The sequence below is a fragment of the Manis javanica genome, chromosome 10, assembly GCF_040802235.1.
Source record: "Manis javanica isolate MJ-LG chromosome 10, MJ_LKY, whole genome shotgun sequence".
Lineage (NCBI taxonomy): Eukaryota > Metazoa > Chordata > Mammalia > Pholidota > Manidae > Manis > Manis javanica.
In genome coordinates this window covers 112691200-112710020 of record NC_133165.1, presented here as the reverse complement: position 1 = coordinate 112710020, position 18821 = coordinate 112691200, and the positions used below count along the sequence as shown (strand labels likewise).

General features: G+C 49.4%; 1 protein-coding gene across 2 annotated transcripts in view; it reads right to left on the bottom strand.

Moving 5' to 3' along the window:
- Window positions 1–18821, bottom strand: part of SREBF2 (sterol regulatory element binding transcription factor 2) — a 55805-nt gene that overhangs the window by 6937 nt on the left and 30047 nt on the right. For both annotated transcript variants that reach the window (XM_037006872.2, XM_037006873.2), the window contains exons 9-15: window positions 18151–18332; window positions 15758–16025; window positions 13096–13265; window positions 5619–5787; window positions 4069–4186; window positions 3129–3238; window positions 1856–1988 (exon numbers count right to left, since the gene is read on the bottom strand). In XM_037006872.2, coding sequence (XP_036862767.2) covers window positions 1856–1988; window positions 3129–3238; window positions 4069–4186; window positions 5619–5787; window positions 13096–13265; window positions 15758–16025; window positions 18151–18332 — 1150 coding nt within the window. The remainder of the gene's footprint in view (window positions 1–1855; window positions 1989–3128; window positions 3239–4068; window positions 4187–5618; window positions 5788–13095; window positions 13266–15757; window positions 16026–18150; window positions 18333–18821) is intronic.

The following is an 18821-nucleotide window of genomic DNA, read 5'->3' as shown; positions in this document are numbered from 1 at the left end:
TCCCACAAGTCTTCCCACAGACTTGTTCACCTGCTGGGCCTGTGGTCTGCCTTCTGCTTCAGCAACTTTCTGTCCCTACAAGCCTCCTCTGGCTGCCTCCTGCCTTCTGAAGCCACTCTGCTGCCCTCACACCAACTCTTGGCTTATGGGCCTCCCTCCCTCACCAGACACTGTGCTCTTAGGGGCAGGTCTGCCTCTGGCCCAGGAGCCCTCCCAGTGAACAGATGCACTGGCTGCTTCTTAGAAGCCACCCCTGGCCCAGCCAAGGCAGTGGCGACAGCTCCCACAGGACACGGCACCAGTGCAGGATGGACCACTGTCTGCTTACGGCTGTAACTTGCTCTCTTGTTCACTGCCACCTCCTGAGAGGCAGCTGGCACCAAGTAGGCCCTCCGTTAAGTATTCACTGAATGATGATGGAGTCATGGAGGTGTACAGGAGACGTCAGAGCAGGGCATGTGGCTGAGAGGAAGGGATTGGAGACCTAGGCTCAATCACAGGACTGTCACTAAGATGATCAATAAAACAATTTGTGCCTGTTTCCTTATCTACAAAATGGCCACAGTTCCATTTGCTGCTACCCATGGTGACACGAAGTGTTGGCCCATTATTTGCACCTGCTTCCTAAGGCACCACTCCTCAAGAAGCCAGGTGCCAAGTCTCTGGAGAAACATCACTTCTTTTTATAAAGCAGATGAGGGTCAGGGAGGAGGGAAGGCTGGGGTGGGGTCCCCCACCATCACCATCTCCAAAGAGCACAGGACCCTTGGAGTGACTGGATTCAGGGGCAGGAGTGCCTTGAGGGTTTAAGCTGCATGCTGGGGCTCTGCTGCTCCGACGTGAAGTGACTTTAGACAATCTACCCGCCCAGTCTACCTGGGTTTCCTCAGTGCTGGCTGGGAGAAAACTCACATGGGGTGGAGTGCTAACACAAGGCTGGTGGTCATTGTGAGGGTGCTTAAAAATGGGTCACTTACAAGCAGTGATTCTATAGCATCTTACACTGATGGACAGTGACTGTAATGGGGTTTGTGGAGGGAACGTGGTGAAGGGGGGAGTCTAGTAAACATAATGTTCCCCATGTAATTGTAGATTAAGGATACCAAAAATAATAATAATAATAAGGGTCACTTAAATGAGACTGGGCATAAGATCTACTTTAGGGAATGTGCCTAGACCCACTTTTCTCAGCTCTCTCCTGGTTAAGAGTCCATTTTACAGAAAGTGCCTTGGCCTTGACTCTGAGGACAGGACTTGGCGCAGTCTTTCTGCCTTGGAGTATTTTACAATCTCTTGAGTGGCACATGGCAGGGATGCTCAGATCCAGTTAGAGACAGTCAGGGTTTCAGCAGGCAGGCTTGCCCATCACTATGGACCAAATGCCCCCAAGAAGCAGGCCTGAGTCCCATAAAAGGAAGGTCAGGCTCTCCAGTTATGCTTTGGGCTAAAGGTAAAGGCCCTTTTGGTGACAGGGCTGATGGGGGTGCCCAGTGGCTGAAAGGAAACTGGGTGGATTGCTGGCACACGAGTGGGAGCTGGGGTCTCATGAGCCCTGTGCTGCCCAGCAGCCACCACCACACTACCTGGCCCCACATGAGGCCCAGGAGCCTGGGAAGCAGTGCTGCTAGGATGACACACAGGTGTGCTTGCCAAGCTCGGCTGCCCAGGTGCCCTCTTCCTCCCTCTTGCTTTATCTATCTAGCAAGTATCCCCTAAGCTGCCTGAACCTCACCCTGATGGCTGCCCAGACTTGCTTCCTCCCTCTGACCCAGACAAGTGAGCCTGGCATTCCCTGGCACACCAGGTTTAGGATTCTCCTAGAGAAACTAGAAAGTGGCCAAGGAGGCTTACGCACTCTGTCACTTCCAGGGCCTTGGGGACATGCTCTACTTCGGTAAAATGAGTGCGCACAGCCAAGTCATCTCCCTGGAGCCAGCTGATGGCCATTGTGATCGCAGACGCCCACCACCGACAGACAATGTCTGGACCTAGGGGAGAACAACACTGAACATTAGCCCAGCACCACAGAAACCAGACCTGTGGCTCAGGCCGGCTGGGTGCAGCTAGTTCCCACGGGGCACATGCCATCTGTATCCTCTGGCAATGGCTCGGGGCCTTCAGGTTGCCCCAAAGGACCATCAACCACCACAACCTTTAGGAGACTGTTTGGCAATCTGTACCATGAGCCCTAGAAATGTTCACTCCAATTAATCTAGTAATCCTGTTTTTGGCCACCTATCCCAAAGAAACTAGCCTAAATAGAGAAAAAAAGTTCAATGAAGATGTTCCCTATAGTGTTATTTTTAAATAGAAGTGGAAAAACCTAACTTCCTATAGTCATGAAAAATGGGGTTTCCCAAGTATTTGTAGTTGCAGGCTCATGTTAGAATCTTTTTAGGCTTTTCCTCTGTGAGGCACAGCTTTCTCAGCTGCAAAATAATGACACTAGTGATTGCACAAGGCCAGTAGGATGGACGTGTAAGACAAAGGCCTAAGAGCACAATCTTTTCCAAACTCTGAAATAAAGACAGGCCATGAGGTCAGCAGTCATGATGGAGTGGCTGCTTTTCTGGGATCCTTCCCTCCCTAGGAAGAGCGGCCGGAAGGGAGCTCGACACCCTCCCCCGGCAGCCTCAGAAACTGATGTGCTAGCACCGTGATGACAGTTTAGGGGCAGAAGCAAAGACTGTCCTGGTGCCAATTCAGTCAGTGGATTGTGCGTGTCACCCAAGGCAACGGGTAGCTGGAGAATAGTACTGACACCCAGATGAGAGTCTCATACCCAAGAGCATTCTCAGGTGCCACTGTGCCTTAAAAGGTGAGTCCCTAGCAGCCCCTGCGGCCTAGAGCACTTGCTGTCCATGCTGGGCATTTGGGAAGGTTCCTGACCTGCCCACCCCCAGGCAGGGTCCAGGGAAGCCATTCACTCCCTTTGTTCCACTTCAAGGAGAATGACTATTTTAGGGTAACAGGGCTTGGAGCTACATGAGGGCTATAGATACACAGTTCAGATTCAGAGCAGATCTTGAGTACACACTCATAACCACCCCTGGAACCCTCGGGCAAACGGCTGTGAAGGACTGAACTAAGAAGCCATGGCCTAGAGAGCCACCCAGCAGGGTGCTTACCGAGGGCTGACTTGAGCACGGAGCTGCTGGAGAAGGGGGCGGTCACCATCCCCACAGAATCCACAAAAGAGTTAAGTAATTTCAGGTTCTCCAGAGCACTGGAGAATTCACTAGAAAGAAATGAAAGGGTCCTATGTCCATGAAAATGTACACAAGGACCATGCTTGTGGCCTGGCTGTTCAGCCCCCAGCTCCAAGACCCAGTGGACATTCTGGCCCCTTCTCCCTACCTTGCCAGGCACACTCGGAGCGCTGCTCCTGCACTGCTTAATCGCCATGTCTCCAGGCTAGTCCTCACACGCCAGCCTTTCTCTTTCATCAGAAACCTGACGCCTCCCCTTCAAGGCCCAGTTCAAATGTCCTCTCTTCCCAGAAGTTTTCTGATCTCCCAGGCAGAACTGCCCTCCCCTCCCTACCCAGGTGCACTCCAGTCAGGACCTGGGCCTTACACAGTCACCTTGGCACCTATCTGCCTCTCAGGTCTTAATCCATGAAGGAAAAACTCAATAACTGTGTAGAATAATAATAAGAAAACAAAAAAGAAATTGCCTAGTATGATCAGTAAAGGTCTGGGTCTCCGAGATGTCCAGACCAGAGGGGTCTGCCTTCTGCCAAGCTTCCCTCATGCCAATTCTTAACCCCTCAACAGGCCACCCTTCCCCACCCAAGAAAGCACAGCAATCTAATCAAATCTCTGACCTGCAACTGACTCCACTTGGTGAAGGGATGAATCAAAGGGAGAAAAAAAAAGACATACTCAGTTTGGGATTAAGGGTAAAGAGGCCAGGGATCTCATGGGGCTGCTATATTTGGGAAGTCAATTCAAAGGAATCACTCATTGCCCTGAAGACCCTACACTAGGGTGTGCTTTCTCCTGGGAGCTGGGCTCACAGCCACCCTGAGCTTCCTGGGCAGATGGCCCAAGGCAGGGTGCTTGTTACCAGCTCTCTTCTTCCTGGTCTCCAGCCTTCTTCTTGGCCTGAGGTTTCACCAAGGACTCCACAGCTCGCTCTAGCAGGTTCTTGCAGAAGGCCTGGTGGACCTGGGCGACAGGGTCAGCTGAACAAGAGGAGAAAGGCCAGGACAAGGGTTAAATGGGTTTTACTTATAAGCCCATTTTGTCTTTACAGAGAAAACAGATGGGGAAAGGAACCCAAGAAACAGCTATTCCCTCTGTGTATCAAACCCCCTTCTCAACCAAACTCCAGAACCACCTTTTTAAACAGTCAGAATATGGGGGCAGGGGTGGAGAGAGTGGTCACCCCCAGATGCGTGTGGTTTAGACTGTCTCAGTATTCCATTCAAGGTTGGGAGCTATAAGGTAGTAGCCGGAAGCCTTGTCAGAAAACAGAAAATGGGAAGGTGGACAGCTCTCCCAAGTATCAGAGGCTGCCTGCCTCTTCCCTGTGTGGCTCAGAAGGACAGCCAGCTGAGGAGAACAAGGCGGTGGGGCTGCTGTCTTACAGCACATGAAGACCCTGCTCCTGTTTCCCAGAGCATCCATGGGACTCGTGGTCAGCAGCTGTCTGGCTGAGCTGATTAAACAAGAGGCTTGGCAGTGCTTGCAATAGCTGTCACTGACAAGTCCCCCAAGGGCAGGCCTAAAGAAGGCTGTCACCAGACCCTCTGCCCCCTCACACATGCAGACATGTGGGCCTCAATTTGATGAGGATGAGGTGGCAGGACACTTATAAACACATTCTAGGTGACAAGACCTAGAGCCAGAGCCCACAAGAGTTGAAAAAACCAGGGCAAGTCTACATGTAGACAAAGCAGACAGCAGGGACAGGCTGGGAGATTTAGGACTGCTTTATGCTTTTATCCTTCCTTTTTGGTGTTGCCCACCATTCATAGCTTGAGCAATAAATTACTGTTTTTTTTAAAAAAAGGATAGCGAAACCTCCACCACAACACTGTCACATACACACACACACGCACGCACGCACACACACCTGAACCTGCAAAACATGCCTTAACTCCCCAGCATTCCAAGTTGAAGGGAAAAGTCCGCAGAAGGTGGAAAGCCGCTGGTGCTCAAGTCTGAGAGCTGAGCAAGTCACATCCAATAACTGTCAAACACCAGGGACAGCAAGCCAGCATCCTCCCGAGGCCTGAAGCCCTGTCCTTGACACGACTCTGAGCGCTCCATGACTGCCTGTTGCCTATTGTTCCCTGACTGCTCCATATACATCTGTCTGCCTTCCAGGGGGACAAGGAGACTGGAACCGGTGAACAGCAACTCCATGCATCCTTTGTGTTTTCAAAGTACCCAGAACGAGGGCAGAGAACACAGAGTGACTGATGTGAGGACCATGGGCCTTGAGTCAGGGGGCAGCTGCAGACTCACTTAGCTGTTGACCAGGCCCGTGACCTCCCCAACTTGGAGGCAAGACAAGATGACCCATGTCTCCACCAGGAGTACGGTCACCCTGCAGTATTGGTGGCTCTCGTGGCTTTCTCCAGTTCCCAACAGCTGCAAAGGTGTTCTCACCTGGGTTCCTCTGGGCACAGTACAAGCTCTCCTTGGCAGCAGACTTCACTGACCAGCTCCGCTCCATGAAAAACTTCTGGCCCAGAGGGTGGCAGAGCCAGCGCAGCGAGTCAGGGACAGCATTGCGCTCGGGGCCACACAGGCTCTGGGCTCGACTGAGGAAGTAGTTCTGTGGAAGGACAAGATCCATGGGTGATCCTAGGGGACAGAATGCTGGCTACAGCCACCACAGGGTCACCACAAAGCATCACCATGTTGGAGGCATGCTGGGGGAAGGAGATCAACAGGAGGGCTGGGCCTCATGTGCCCAAAAGCAAAAGCCACCTCTGTCACAAGGGCACGTGGCTCTAGTCGAACAGGCCAGGCATGATGACCATGACCAAACCCCAGCAGGAGGAGAGGGCTGGCTTCAAGGCCCCTGTAGGACCCATGCTGCATCCTATCCTGCTGGGTCTGCCTAACCCTACTGCAGGCTCCTTCTGGACCTGCTGGCTTTCAACCTACAGAGCTGGGGAGGGTGTGGTTTGTCAAGGAGGGGTCTCTAGAGGCCTCCCAGATGCACTTCTACCCTCAGCCCCTTAAGTGCCGCTGTGCCCAGGCCAAGGAATTCCTTGGATCTTGGGACTATTTCCCATCTGTCATTTTAATTACATATCTCTTAAGAGTATTTTTAGGCAAAACTATATTCTGCTTTGACTAATTTTTTTCATCTCTTTTACCTTTGAGTGTAGCATTTAGGACAGGCAAGTGGTTGGTAACTTATTTACCATCCTTGCCACAGTAGAAAGCACTGGAGTGAAAGGACCCACACAGGCATATGCATGCATGTATGAGTATACCCTTCCCCCCAGAGCTGCCTCGCAAGGGCTTTGTCTTGCTCCCTAGAGACCCTACACCATCCCTAGAGGAGCCCCTCATGTGAACACCAGCTGTGAGGAAAGCCCAGGAAAACTTCTGCTGGGCAGTTCAAAGAGCCAGCACCCCTGCATCCAAGGTCCCTCCACTGCCCACAGGATAATGTCACTCAAGGGCCCTAGGAAAAAGAATTGCAGGGACAATGCTCTCTATCCATGTTCAGAAACCCTGTCATTTTTTGAGTCAGTATCTTTATTCTAAAATCCATTATTTCCAACCCATAAAACCACTCAATACAGGTTCATCTGAATGAGGAGCTGAGCAGAGAAGGATGGAGGGAGGGCGAAGCACAAGACCCAGGCACTCAGGAGGCCCAGAGGAGGGCCTGCTGGGCCCACGGACTCCAGCCCTCACACCTCCACCTCTGGCTCCACAGTGAGGGTAATGTCTCCTTGTCTGGTTCAGTCTGATGGGTCTGACCTTTGCTGTGCTCCAAGTAGCCATCAACTAATGTAACAGCTTCAGAAGACTTGAATGCCAGGGTCAGAAATAGCACTGCCAAAGTGCTCAACGAACATGGACCGAGAAGAAACATGCCCCTCTCTGGGGGAATCCAGAGATGGCTTCTTGAACCTGAGAGAAAGTGACCTGGCCAAACTGCTCTACAGACACACTCTAATTTATCACAGCACTTATGGGACAAGGTGGGCATTCCACTGGTCTCTCATCACAGGGCCAGTGGCACTGATGGCCTCTTCTCCTCTTTGTTGACCAGCATATTTGAGGAAGGACACTGGAGAACAAATGGGGAGGAATCCCAGCACCTTCCCCCGACACTCAACAAAGCAGCTGCTGAGCCTGAACTTGTAACTGCAGCAGTTACAGTAGCAACTGAGGATCTAGAACAGGACTGGATGGAGGCTGGGCCAATCCCAGGGCCTCTGAAGTGGGGGAACCTTCTAACCGCTGCCCCCAGCTCTCTCCAGAGAACACATACCCGAAAAGCAAGAGAGCCTGATGGCTACTCCAAGGGAAACTGAGGACCACTAGTGCCACAGAAGGGCCCAGACATCACCAACAGAAGCAGAAGCAAAAACTGGTTAGTTTTGCAAGAGGAACCCAGAAAAGCCATTAAAAAAATCATTAAGTTAAAATACACTTTAAAGCTTAAATCTTAAGAAAAGAAACCTCAGTCATAACAAATCTCAGGGCAGGGGAAATTGAGTGTAGTGGTTTGGAGTAATAAGAAATATAAATCCTAGGATACAGTCATCCACAGTATGGCTTCCAGAAATGAAACTGAGAAAACTTCTGTTGCTCTTTTAGTTTTCTTGGCATCATCGCCCTGTGATAATTTCCCTAAATTCCACAGATACGAGTTCACTCAAGCTGGGGCCTAGGGATCCCTCTCCTATAATTCATCCACGAACTGCCACACCGAGCAGCTGTGGCAGGGGACTCAGACCATCCAGATCCTGAGAGCCACCTGTACTCAAGGCCAGTCCCAACCCCAGGTTGTGCCCCCACACAGGCCCGACCCTGTGGTTCTCAAATTGTGTGCCAAGGCAGCCCAAAGCACCGCAGTGACTCACAGGGGTGCATGGCTATTTTACATTTTTGAGGTAAATACAGCAATGCCCAATTCAAGTCTGGCACCAAGTAAACTCCTAACTGGAGGTAGTAGCTGATGGGCTCAGGGTGATGTTGCATGCCCTTCCTTCAGATGATGTCACAGCTTTGTGAAACTGAGTGATTGGGTGTTATTGTAATAATAAGCAAGTGCTAGTTGTGAAAAATCAACATGGAACAGGAAATGAAGTTGGTGGTATCCAATCTGATATCAAAGTTTGAGAAGGTGTGTGATGCTCAACAGGCATACCATAGCCCACTAATAAGTAATTATGGTTATTAAAAATAAAGTAAAAATATTATTTCTTTTTTCAATTTTGTATACTGTTATTTTGTAATGGCTACTAAATTGACAAGATCTAAATATTTACTAAGATGTCTGTAACTCACTATTAGCAAACAGAACTGTCAGGTATTTCTTTTAGCTGGGGGGAACCCTGAAAAAATTAGAGGCACAAAGGGTGCCAGGAACCAAGAAAGACTGGGAGCCTCTGGTCTAAACCATTTTCACAGAGGCCAGCCCTCTACCGGCCCTGGGGCCTGACTCATTTGCTCGCTAAGTACATCTGGCAGAACTCAAAGCTGCTTCCTCCTTAAGAAGATTCGATCTGGGTGTCTTAGTCTGTCCCCTCCCAAGAGAAGCAGACACAGGACAGGGCAGGTACTTACCTAGGAATCTGCTAATCTCCTTTCCCCACCTTACTGGAAATGCAAATGTGGCAATACCAATGTTCCAAATATCTCTATCCTGTGACCCAGCACCGTCACCTCTAGAGATTTAGTCTGCAGAGGTACCGGCACGAGTGTGCAATGAGGCTCTCCTCAGCACTGCTCATAACTGCAAACGCTGGAAGCAACCTGAACATCTGTCAGCAGCAACCTGGTTCAATCAAGGACTGCACGTACACATGCTGGAGTACCAAGCACCTCAGTCGGATAAATAAGGAGGTGACAAAGAGGCCAACACTATCATGTGGTTGAAAAAAAGCAAGTGGCAAAACAGGGTTTATGGTATGATCATATCAAACAAATTACAACGCATATATATCAGTACATTCAGGAAGAAGATCCCGAGGAAACGCACATCAGACTGCTCGCTGTATGTCAGGCACACTAAATGTTTCCTGGGGAGGCTCATGGGCAGGGGCAGTTTTACGGTGACCATTTTCCCCATCCTCAGCTGCCACACACATACCTTCCTCAAATGGGGTCTTTGAGTCTCTTTGAAGGGCAGCTGTGTCTTAGCAATAAGGACAATTCAAACCCAGTGGGATTTTGAGGAGGTTCCTGATGAGGAAATGCTCAGAAAGTTCTCAAATCCCTCCCCCTCTTGGCAGGTGGGGTGGGAAGCCAAGAAAGCCAAGGTAACAGGGTTTCTATTGAGGCTTCAGAAATACAGAGGAATCACAAGGTGCTTGGGTGTTTGGGATTGAAACAATGTATTCCTCCCCAGCAGACTCAGTGGGATTGAACAGCTTGTTAATCATAGTCATGAAAGCCCATTAGTTTATAATAGGGTATCCGGGTGACCTTTACAGAAATAGATTAAAATATAACTAGCATCCTGAATACACCTATAGTGACCTAATAGCTCCTACTGCAACAGTTTCTGGGTGCTGACTGCCCCCTTAGCTTTGTAGTGAATGTATAAAAGGCATGGCCCTGCTGTACTTAGGGCTCAGACCTTTGTGGAGATCACTCTCCTCTGAGCCTGCTGGTGTAAAATAAATTTCCACCCTCCAAGACCTCCGAGTGTCACTTGGTTCTTCCATCAGCAATCCAGTCCAGGTTTTCCGGTTTTCTGTAACAATCCTACAATTTCTGTGGGAAGGTAAAGAGCAAAAACTAGCTGCTAAAGCCAGGGGACTGACACTTCCAGATATCAAGCATTAAAAGACTTAGCCATTAGGAGTATACAGTGTTGTTCAGTGGACAGACTGGAGGGTCCAGAAGCAGATTCATCACACATGGACACTTGATTTATGGAAAAGGTACTGCTCAGTGCAGTGGGAAAGGACAGTCATTTTAATAACAGATTCTGGGGCAGAGAGATATGTGAAAAAAACTAGATCTTGCACCCCTACCTCCAAATTTACAAAAATCAACTCCAAGAGAATTAGAAACCTATGTGTAGAAATTTTAAAAGTGTCTAGCAGATAACAGGAGAATACGTCCATGACTTTGAGGTAAGGCAAAGATTTATTGAACAGGACATACAATGTCTAACTGTAAAGGGAAGGACTAATAATCTGGCTTCATGAACATTAAGAACTTGTGCTTATTAATCAACACCACTGAGAGAAAACAGCCACAGACCAGGAGGAAATACATGCAGAGCACATAGCCCACAAAGGCTCACAGCCAGAATAAAGAACTCCTCGAATTAATAAATAAAAATTAGGTGAAAGACCTGAATAGGGTGTTCACAAGAGACCATCCGGTATAAGAGCAAAGGAAAAACTGAAGGAACGAAACAGCAGCAGACTCACAGAACCCAAGAATGGACTAACAGTTACCAAAGGGAAAGGGATTGGGGAGGATGGGTGGGAAGGGAGGGATAAGGGGGAAAAAGGGGCATTACGATTAGCATGTCTAATGTAGGAGGGGCGGACACGGGGAAGGCAGTGTAACACAGAGAAGACAAGTAGTGATTCTATAGCATCTTACTATGCTGATGGACAGTGACTGTAATGGGGTATGTGGGGGGTACTTGATAAAGGGGAGAGTCTAGTAACCATAATGTTGTTCATGTAATTGTACATTAATGATAGCAAAACAACAACAACAAAAAAAACAGAGAAATCATCCAAATGGCGAAAGAACAGCTCCTCAGCATCATTAATCACCTTGGAACTGCAAACGAAAACTACCAGATCCCACCAGAAGGCCTAACACAGCAGAAATGCCACTGTCACGTGTTTGATGAGGATGCTTAACTGGAACTCCTTCACACCACAGGTGGTGTGGAAATTGGCACACCCAGTAAGGAAACCTGTTAAGCAGTGTCTCCTAAAGCTGATCTTGTGGATAACCTCTGACCCAGCAATGCCGTGCCTAGAAATGCAGTCACTGAAGGATGAATAGGAATGTTCACAGCAGCACTACTCGTAATAATCAAACCCAGGCAACAACACCTAAGCCTGTCTACAAGAGTCCATCCTGTAAGGGCTACTACAGAACAATGAGAATGGACAAGCTGTAACTCTACACAACATAAATGGACCTTACGCATGACCCTGAGCAAAAGCAGTTGGAAACAAACAGTACATACTGAATGACTCTCCTTTATATAAAGTTTCAATAGAGGCAATATGTCTAGGTGATGAGGGCAGTGGCTGCTCTGGCTGGAGGGCTTGTGGGGAGGGGCACTTTGCTGACTGTAAAGGGGCCCAAGGGGCTTCAAGGGTCTTGGCTCAGCTCTGCTTCCTGATCTGTCTGCTGGTTATATGATGTGTTCACCTTATAAAGTGAATTAACTGCATATTTATGATTTATGTAATTTTCTACATGCATATTGTACTTTGATAAGTTTACAGGAAGAACAAATAGGCAGATAAAACTGGTGACAGAATTCAGAAGAATAATGGTTATCTTTGTGGGGGGCAGGGTGAATGAAGGCCTGCACAAGAAGGCTTCTGGGTGTCATGGGAGCAATCTATTTCTTGCCCTAGGTGGTTGTTACATGAGTGAGTTCAGTTTGTGAAAATTCATCAAGCTGTGAGTTAAAATGCCCACAATTTTCTGTATGTGCATTGTATTTTGAAAAATTAATGTCATTAAGATGCTTTTTTGGGGTAGAGAAGTTATAATGTGGTATCAGCCCAGAGGACTAGGATGAACAAATGGAACAGGGGTGCCACCTAGCCAACACCTCCAGCCCTCAGCCTAGACTTACTTGCTTGCCCAGAAAGCCTGTGCTGACTTCCCCTAACAATGGCTCAGGAGCCCAGTGTGCTCTCTGCGCGGCCAGACCAGCCCCATCCCCACACTAACCTACTGTCCCGGAGACCTGGTCCTTGACTGGATTCCCCCCTGCCAGAATGTATCCTCCCCAGAGACAGGGCAATGTCCTGCTCACCACGACATTTCCACTCCTGGAAGTGCCTGGCCCTGAGAGGGGAGTCTAATTCTACATTCTATTCTAATTGGCATTCTAACAGTAATCGTAATTCTACATTCCAAGTAATGCATGCTGAATGAAGGGTCACGGAACAGGGTTGAGACATGGCAAGTACAATGGGCTTCCCCACACCCTCTGTCACCCAGACTACGGTACATATGTCAGGAAATATATCAGTGTCACCACAGGGCCCATTCCTGGTCTTCCTCAGCTCATCAGTGCTGTTATTGAGATGTGGAAACAGAGATGTGTTCATTCTGCTCTGAACACAGCTGATGTATTTATTTCAGCAGCCTACCCAGTGCGGGCACTGAGTAAAACATGGCTGTTGTTACTGGAGTGAGAGAAAGCCTAAGGCCAGAAGGTGTTGTGAACTAGTTGATAACACGGACTGGGAGGTACCCAAATTGTAAATTCTCAAGGCTGGCCCCATGCCAGGCGCACTGGAGGTGTCTTGTAACTGTAGTTCCTGCCCTGAGCTCTTCAAGCATGTGCACTGTTTTCTGTTTCTGGACCCAAAGTGTTATGATCAACACAAGGTATCTAAAAAGCACCTTTTGAGTGAATAACAGAACCAGGAGACACAAACAAGATTCTAAAAATTTTTACGACCACCTGGAGAGCAGAAAAGTCATATATTTAACCCCTGAATATGGTCACTCTGTATTGCTGAATTAATCTGCCTACCTCAGGGTACCAAAATGTCCTGTTTATGCTTGTATGGGCCATGAGGGAGTAATTTTGGTCTGTTTTTTCACTGCCATAAGTATTTGTGGATGACCCACTGAATAAATGTCTGCCCCCATCCGGTGGTCAGCACCCAAGGGCAGGGCCACACCTATGGCTTGTGGGACGGAACTGGAGGGTACTCACCGCCAGGAAGCCCAGCTTGCCTCCACATCGGGTCTTGAGCCCCATGGCGGCAGTCAGATGGATCTCAACCAGCGTGCTGGGAGCGATTTTCTCCTCTGCACATTCAGCCAGGTTCACAGCACACAAAGCCATGTGTACATCTGAACAGGCAGATCCTGCAGGAAGCTTCCCTGTGGCAGGCAGAAACAGACACTGATACTGACAAGATCCCCCCAAACGAAGCTTTTTCCTGTTTCTCTAGCACAACCAGAACAGGAGCAGAACAACAGGGCACGTCCATGAACTCTAGGATCAGACAGTCCTGGATGATGCCAGGCGCTGCAACTTAGTTGTGTTATCTTACAGCTGTTGGGGACAAGAGAAAATAAATCCATGTCAAGTGTCTGGTACTTTTATAAAGTGTCCTTGTATAACAAGCAGTCATGATCACAGGATTTCGAAGAATGCACTGCAACATTTTCCAAAACTGTCAACAGCACAGCCACACTTTGCTAATACAGCCCTGTGTCTCCAAACATTGCGAGAGAGGGAACAACAACTTAAGAAAACACAACAGTGATGTGAATTTATTTTCAATTAAAAAAGATCCTATAACATGTAAACATGTACCCTTTTGAAAGGGGAAATAAGACAAAATTGAGCAGCAATGGCCAGATTAGCAGGTGACAGGCCAGGAAAGTCTTACTACATCCTCCCATATGAGGGTCACACAGCTCATTTAGGGTGACCCTGAAGTCAGGAGCCATAGTGCCCTTGCACACGCACGAGGGTCCAGCAGGCCTCTGAGGCTTTCACACTATTGTTTGCTCTGGTCCTCACTATAGGGCGGGAGGCGGCCTTGTTTTTCTGAGGGGGAGGCTGAGCCTCTGGGGTGGTCTCACATCAAAGTCCAATTGGTGGCCCAACCAGGCCTCCCTACCTTACCCAGCCCTGCAGCCTTCTCCCTGGTCTTTTTATCAGCCTCACACTTCGTTATGCACAGGTATTAGTTGTCTCCCCTTGAAGACATCATCACATTTTCTCCTTTGGGGGGAGGGCAGAGGGCAGTGTCGGGACCACGTTTTAGTCACCTCTGTCCTCACAGTGCCTTGCACCAGGCAAGACCCGCACACAGTGCTCAGTGGATGTGAAGGGAATGAAAGATGTGAGCTATCCTGTCTGGAATTCTCCAGAACCTAACAGCTATGAGGACACAGCCTCATTGGAGATGGGCAATGGAGCTCATTCCGGACCCCAAGGGCACACTGAGGGGGCAGAGAAGAGTGAAGCAGCCAAGGCTTGCAGGTAGGGGCCCTCTGCTAGAACCCTACTACCACGGTTGGTACTAAAAGCCCACAGCTGGCCCCCTGGTTTCATCTCCCATTCACTCCATCCCTGGGACCTGCTAAAGCCACATCTCCAGACCAAAGCTCTCTCAGCCACCCAGACATTGCCATCACCTTCTTATTACTACATCCCATTGGTGCTCTCTGGCCCTCACCTTTGGACATCCTCAAGACAACCTCCCTTCTTGAACCCTCTGACTTTGCCTCCCCTGCACCAGGCCTCTTGCTTCTCTGACTCTCCAGCTGCCACTCCCAGGCAGCCTCCACCCGACAACCTGTCCAGCCTGCCCAGTCCAGGTGGTGTTTTTCCTAGTGCAATTGAGGGTCCCCTGCAAATGCCCTTTTGCCAGCGCCCTCTCCTGGCTGCAGACCCAGCACGCACACCTGCCACTGAGTATTTCCCTCCATGTCTCATGGGCAAGGGTCCCTAACGAAGTCCCTCACCTTCTCCCCGGAAAGCTGCTCTTCCTCCCATTTTGCTCACCTCTGTCTGTGGCAACACTGTCCACCCAAACTCTCAAGCAAGAAGCCAAGGAACGATCTCAGCCAGTTCCCTTCCTTACCCTGCACATCCAGTAGGCCCCAAAATCCCGTCAATCCCTCTCTACTCTCTCCCGCTGCCCTCTTGGTATCTCTATCTTCATCCGCATCAGCTCCTATCTGGCCTCCCTGATGCTAGCCTTAATCCTTTCCACCTGCTTTCTGCCTCCCATCAGAGGGAATCTTCTAAATTTCAGAGGCACAACTCTGAAAATGTCATCCTTTTCCTAATGCCTTCACTGCCCTGGCTCCCATCATTCCCCCATGTACGGATCATGCTAGGACAACCCCCAGGTGGGCTCCTCCCTGAGAACACCCCTCTGCCTGGAAGGCATATCCCTGTTGCAGAGCTGGTGAACTCCACGCATCTCCACACATTGTTCCATGCAAAGCCAAGACTTTCCAGAAAGCCTTTCCCAAAGCACCCCCTCCCTCCAACTGAAGCCAGATCTTCTGCCACCTCTACCACACTGAACTGTAATTCACTTGCTGATCTGCTGACTTTCTATTAGAGCAGGAGCATACTGAGTGAAATGAATGGCCACATTTTCAATGCCAGCAACTTTAAGCTCACCATTAATTTAAGTACCACTAAGGAAAAGACACTGCTGACTCAGCCACTACATGCCTCGCATAGAGGACACAGTGCCAAGTGTGGAGATGTTAATGCGAAAAATGTGCAACTTAAATTGAACTATACTAATGAGCCATCTTTACAGCTATGGATGTGGGTGGAAACCATTCTAGGCTGGTGAGGTGGCAGCTCAAGGCAAGCCAGACAGTGGCAGCACCCCCACCTGTGATGTGCAGCTGGTGCAGCCGGTGATAGGCCAGGGCTGCATCTCGGGCACTGGTCTTAGCTTCGTCCTCAAAGCCTGCCGAGGTGGCCCGCCGGCGCTGGAAGACCTTCTTGAGCAGCCAGCGCACCAGGCGCAGCTTCTGCAGACTGTAGCGGATCACACTCCAGGAGAGGCTGCAGGCCAAGTCCAGGCGCGAGGTGGGCAGCGCCCGGCCCAACACCAACAGGCAGGTTTGAAGGTTGTCGGCGGCAGCTGCAAAATCCCCCTAGAGCGGCAAGAAGTGTAATGTTCACAGCCTTGCTGTGGCCTTTTGGTTTTGCTTTGATAAAAACTTCTACTCTCCTTCATCCCCCAGATTACCAGAGTAATAAATGCACTCAAGAAAATCTGGGAAAAGTCAGGAAGCTACAAAAAAGTAAAAAAAAAAAAAATCACCTATAACCTTATCCCTCAGAAAGAATGACTGCTGACATTTCACTATTTCCTCCAAGCCTTTTACTAATTGGGCTGTACGGTATTCTATCTTTGAGCAAATACTCAGCTGCCCACAGCAGCTTTTATATGTAACACGGACTCAGATGAACTATGGGATCATTTTAGCTTTGAACTTCTCAAAATTTGGTCTCCAGGGACCAGTAGCAGCAGCCCCTGGGATCTTGTTAGAAATGCAAATTCTTGGTACCCCACCCACACTCCACCCCACCTACTCATTCAGAACGCCTGGGGTTGGCGCCCTCTAGGTAATTCCAATGCCTGTTCAAGTTGGAGTACCACGGTTTTAGGCAAATATTCGACTAAATTACTCTAATCAACCCAAAAGAGTTGTCAACTCTGCCAACCCAGAAGGGCCTAGTGGAGTCTATGGCCCTGGCACAGAAGACCTCTTTCTGTTTCTCTCATTCCTGGGGCACTGAAGTAAGCTCCCTTCTCCTCCTGAACACAGTGGGCAGAATACCTTTGCTCTTTGCCTGCATCATTACTGGGAAGTGGATCATTACCAGGGGAAAATGGACAACAACCCTCTGAGAGTGACAACCTCTAAGGTCGTGGTGGCATCTTTCCAGCCAGGAGAGGCACCCGAATTCACAGATTCCAAAGGGGGTGGGCTTTTCCCTATGTTCCCTGGCTCCTCTCCCTCATCATTCCCATGAAGGCTAGCTGTTTCCAAGGCCACCAGGGCATTTCCAACTCATCAATCCAACTCCCCTCCAGCACCCTCTCCTGGTAGACAGGCAGATAAGATGCACAGCTTCCAGCACTCTGGTCCCCCAGCCTCGGGCTCCTCCCTCTCAGGGCCTGCTCACAGCACTTCTAAGTGACTGGGCACAGACAGAGCCCATCTGTCTTCCAGCCTCCCCTGTCTTTGAGTCAATGTCACTGTCACTTTCCCTTTGTCCTGAATTCATGTTCTTCCTTCATTTCCAGGTCCATGCCCTCTCTTGTCTAGCCTGTTCTAAGGGCCCCCTAACTTGTTTCCATGCATTTTGTGTCTCCCTTCTTTCAACTCGTCCTTCACACAAGCTGACAGAATGACATTTGTGAAACACAGGCCTGGACCTGCCTCTAGAATATACACCTTGGGATATTCTTCTCTGCGAATAGTCCTGCTTCTAAAAGCAGGTCGCCAATGACCACACCAGTATTCTAGCAGCCACAGCCTCAGCCATGGCTGACAGATCTGGGCTGGTCCCAGATTCTCTTGTGTGGGCACTGCAGCTTGAGCGGGGGTGAGCGGGCCATGGTTTTCTGCTGCTGAGGAGTGTTCTCGTTCTTGTCCCTCCTGAGACATGGATGTTTAACTCTTCCTTCCATGCTGTGAGTTGCCCCAGAATCCTCATATACTGTCCTTTGTTGATTTCAGAAGAAACTTTCAGCTAGTTTTCCTGCTCAAAAACCTTTTTGGTGCTCCACAGAATTGGGGAAAGAGCCCCAAATCCATTCTAGTCTAAGACCTCTCCAATCAGGGCCCTAGCTCTATCACAAGCCTTAGCCCTCATCATTCTCTGACAGACCCTCACCCGCAGACATCCCCATGTGCTGGTCCCCAAATCACCATCTACTCATCCTTTCTTTTCAGCTTAGAAGGTCCATCCTGCTCTTGATGTCTCTGCTCATGCCCCAGATTCCCTCCTCCAGAACTCTTCTCTTCTGCCCCAAACTGCCACAGCCTGTCACGCTACAGACTGTGGATTACCTCGTGTCCCTGGAATTCCTTTATGTGGAGGTGCCCTTGTCTCGGCCACCCGTTCACTGTTAGGGGCCGGGTCCCTTCCTCCTCTAGTGGTCCACAAGCATCTACTGTGGAACTGCATACACTGAGGTATTCAGTACAAGTTGCTGAGTTATCAGCCAAGCCTGGTGGAAGGGGAAAGGCAGGCAGGAGAACTCACCCTGGCAAGGTCCAGGTCTGCCTGCTTCCGGTGCCTCCAAAAGGTGACTGAGGAGCGCGAATGTGGCTGGATCACTGGCTCCCCGTGGACCAGTAGCTTCACAAAGACACTCAGGACAATCACACCATTCACCAGCCATAAGAGCAACGTTGACATCATCCAGTCAAACCAGCCCCCAGAACCTAAAGAGGAGCGTCTCAGCTAAGCCCCTGAGAAAGGGCCTCCTGGAGCAGCCCTGGGGAACTGCAGGGCACCTGATGGACCCCCAACATCTGGTGGGCAAGAGCCTTCAACCTCATTTTCAAAAGAAAGAGTGGATAACAGGATTGTTTCATTTACTAACAATGTCTAGGTACTTAGAGTAGGAATAACATATACACCTTAATCCACCCTAAAGGCAAATTTGGGAAAATTTTATAGCCTGGTTAAGAATCTGTAGCTTTATCACTATGGAACTGAGTGCCACAAACATTTGTTAGCCATTGGCTTCATGACTCAGGCAAAAACATATCTACCTTCAAACAGGTACACTCCCTTTTCCCCACTCTCTCCTCCCTGTAATTACAACAGTGTGGCTTCCTGGCTTGTTTAGCTCTTTCTGACTGAGCTTGGGTTTACCCACTACTTCCCAAACATTACGTACGCCAGTCCCAATCAGAAGCAGCAGGTGG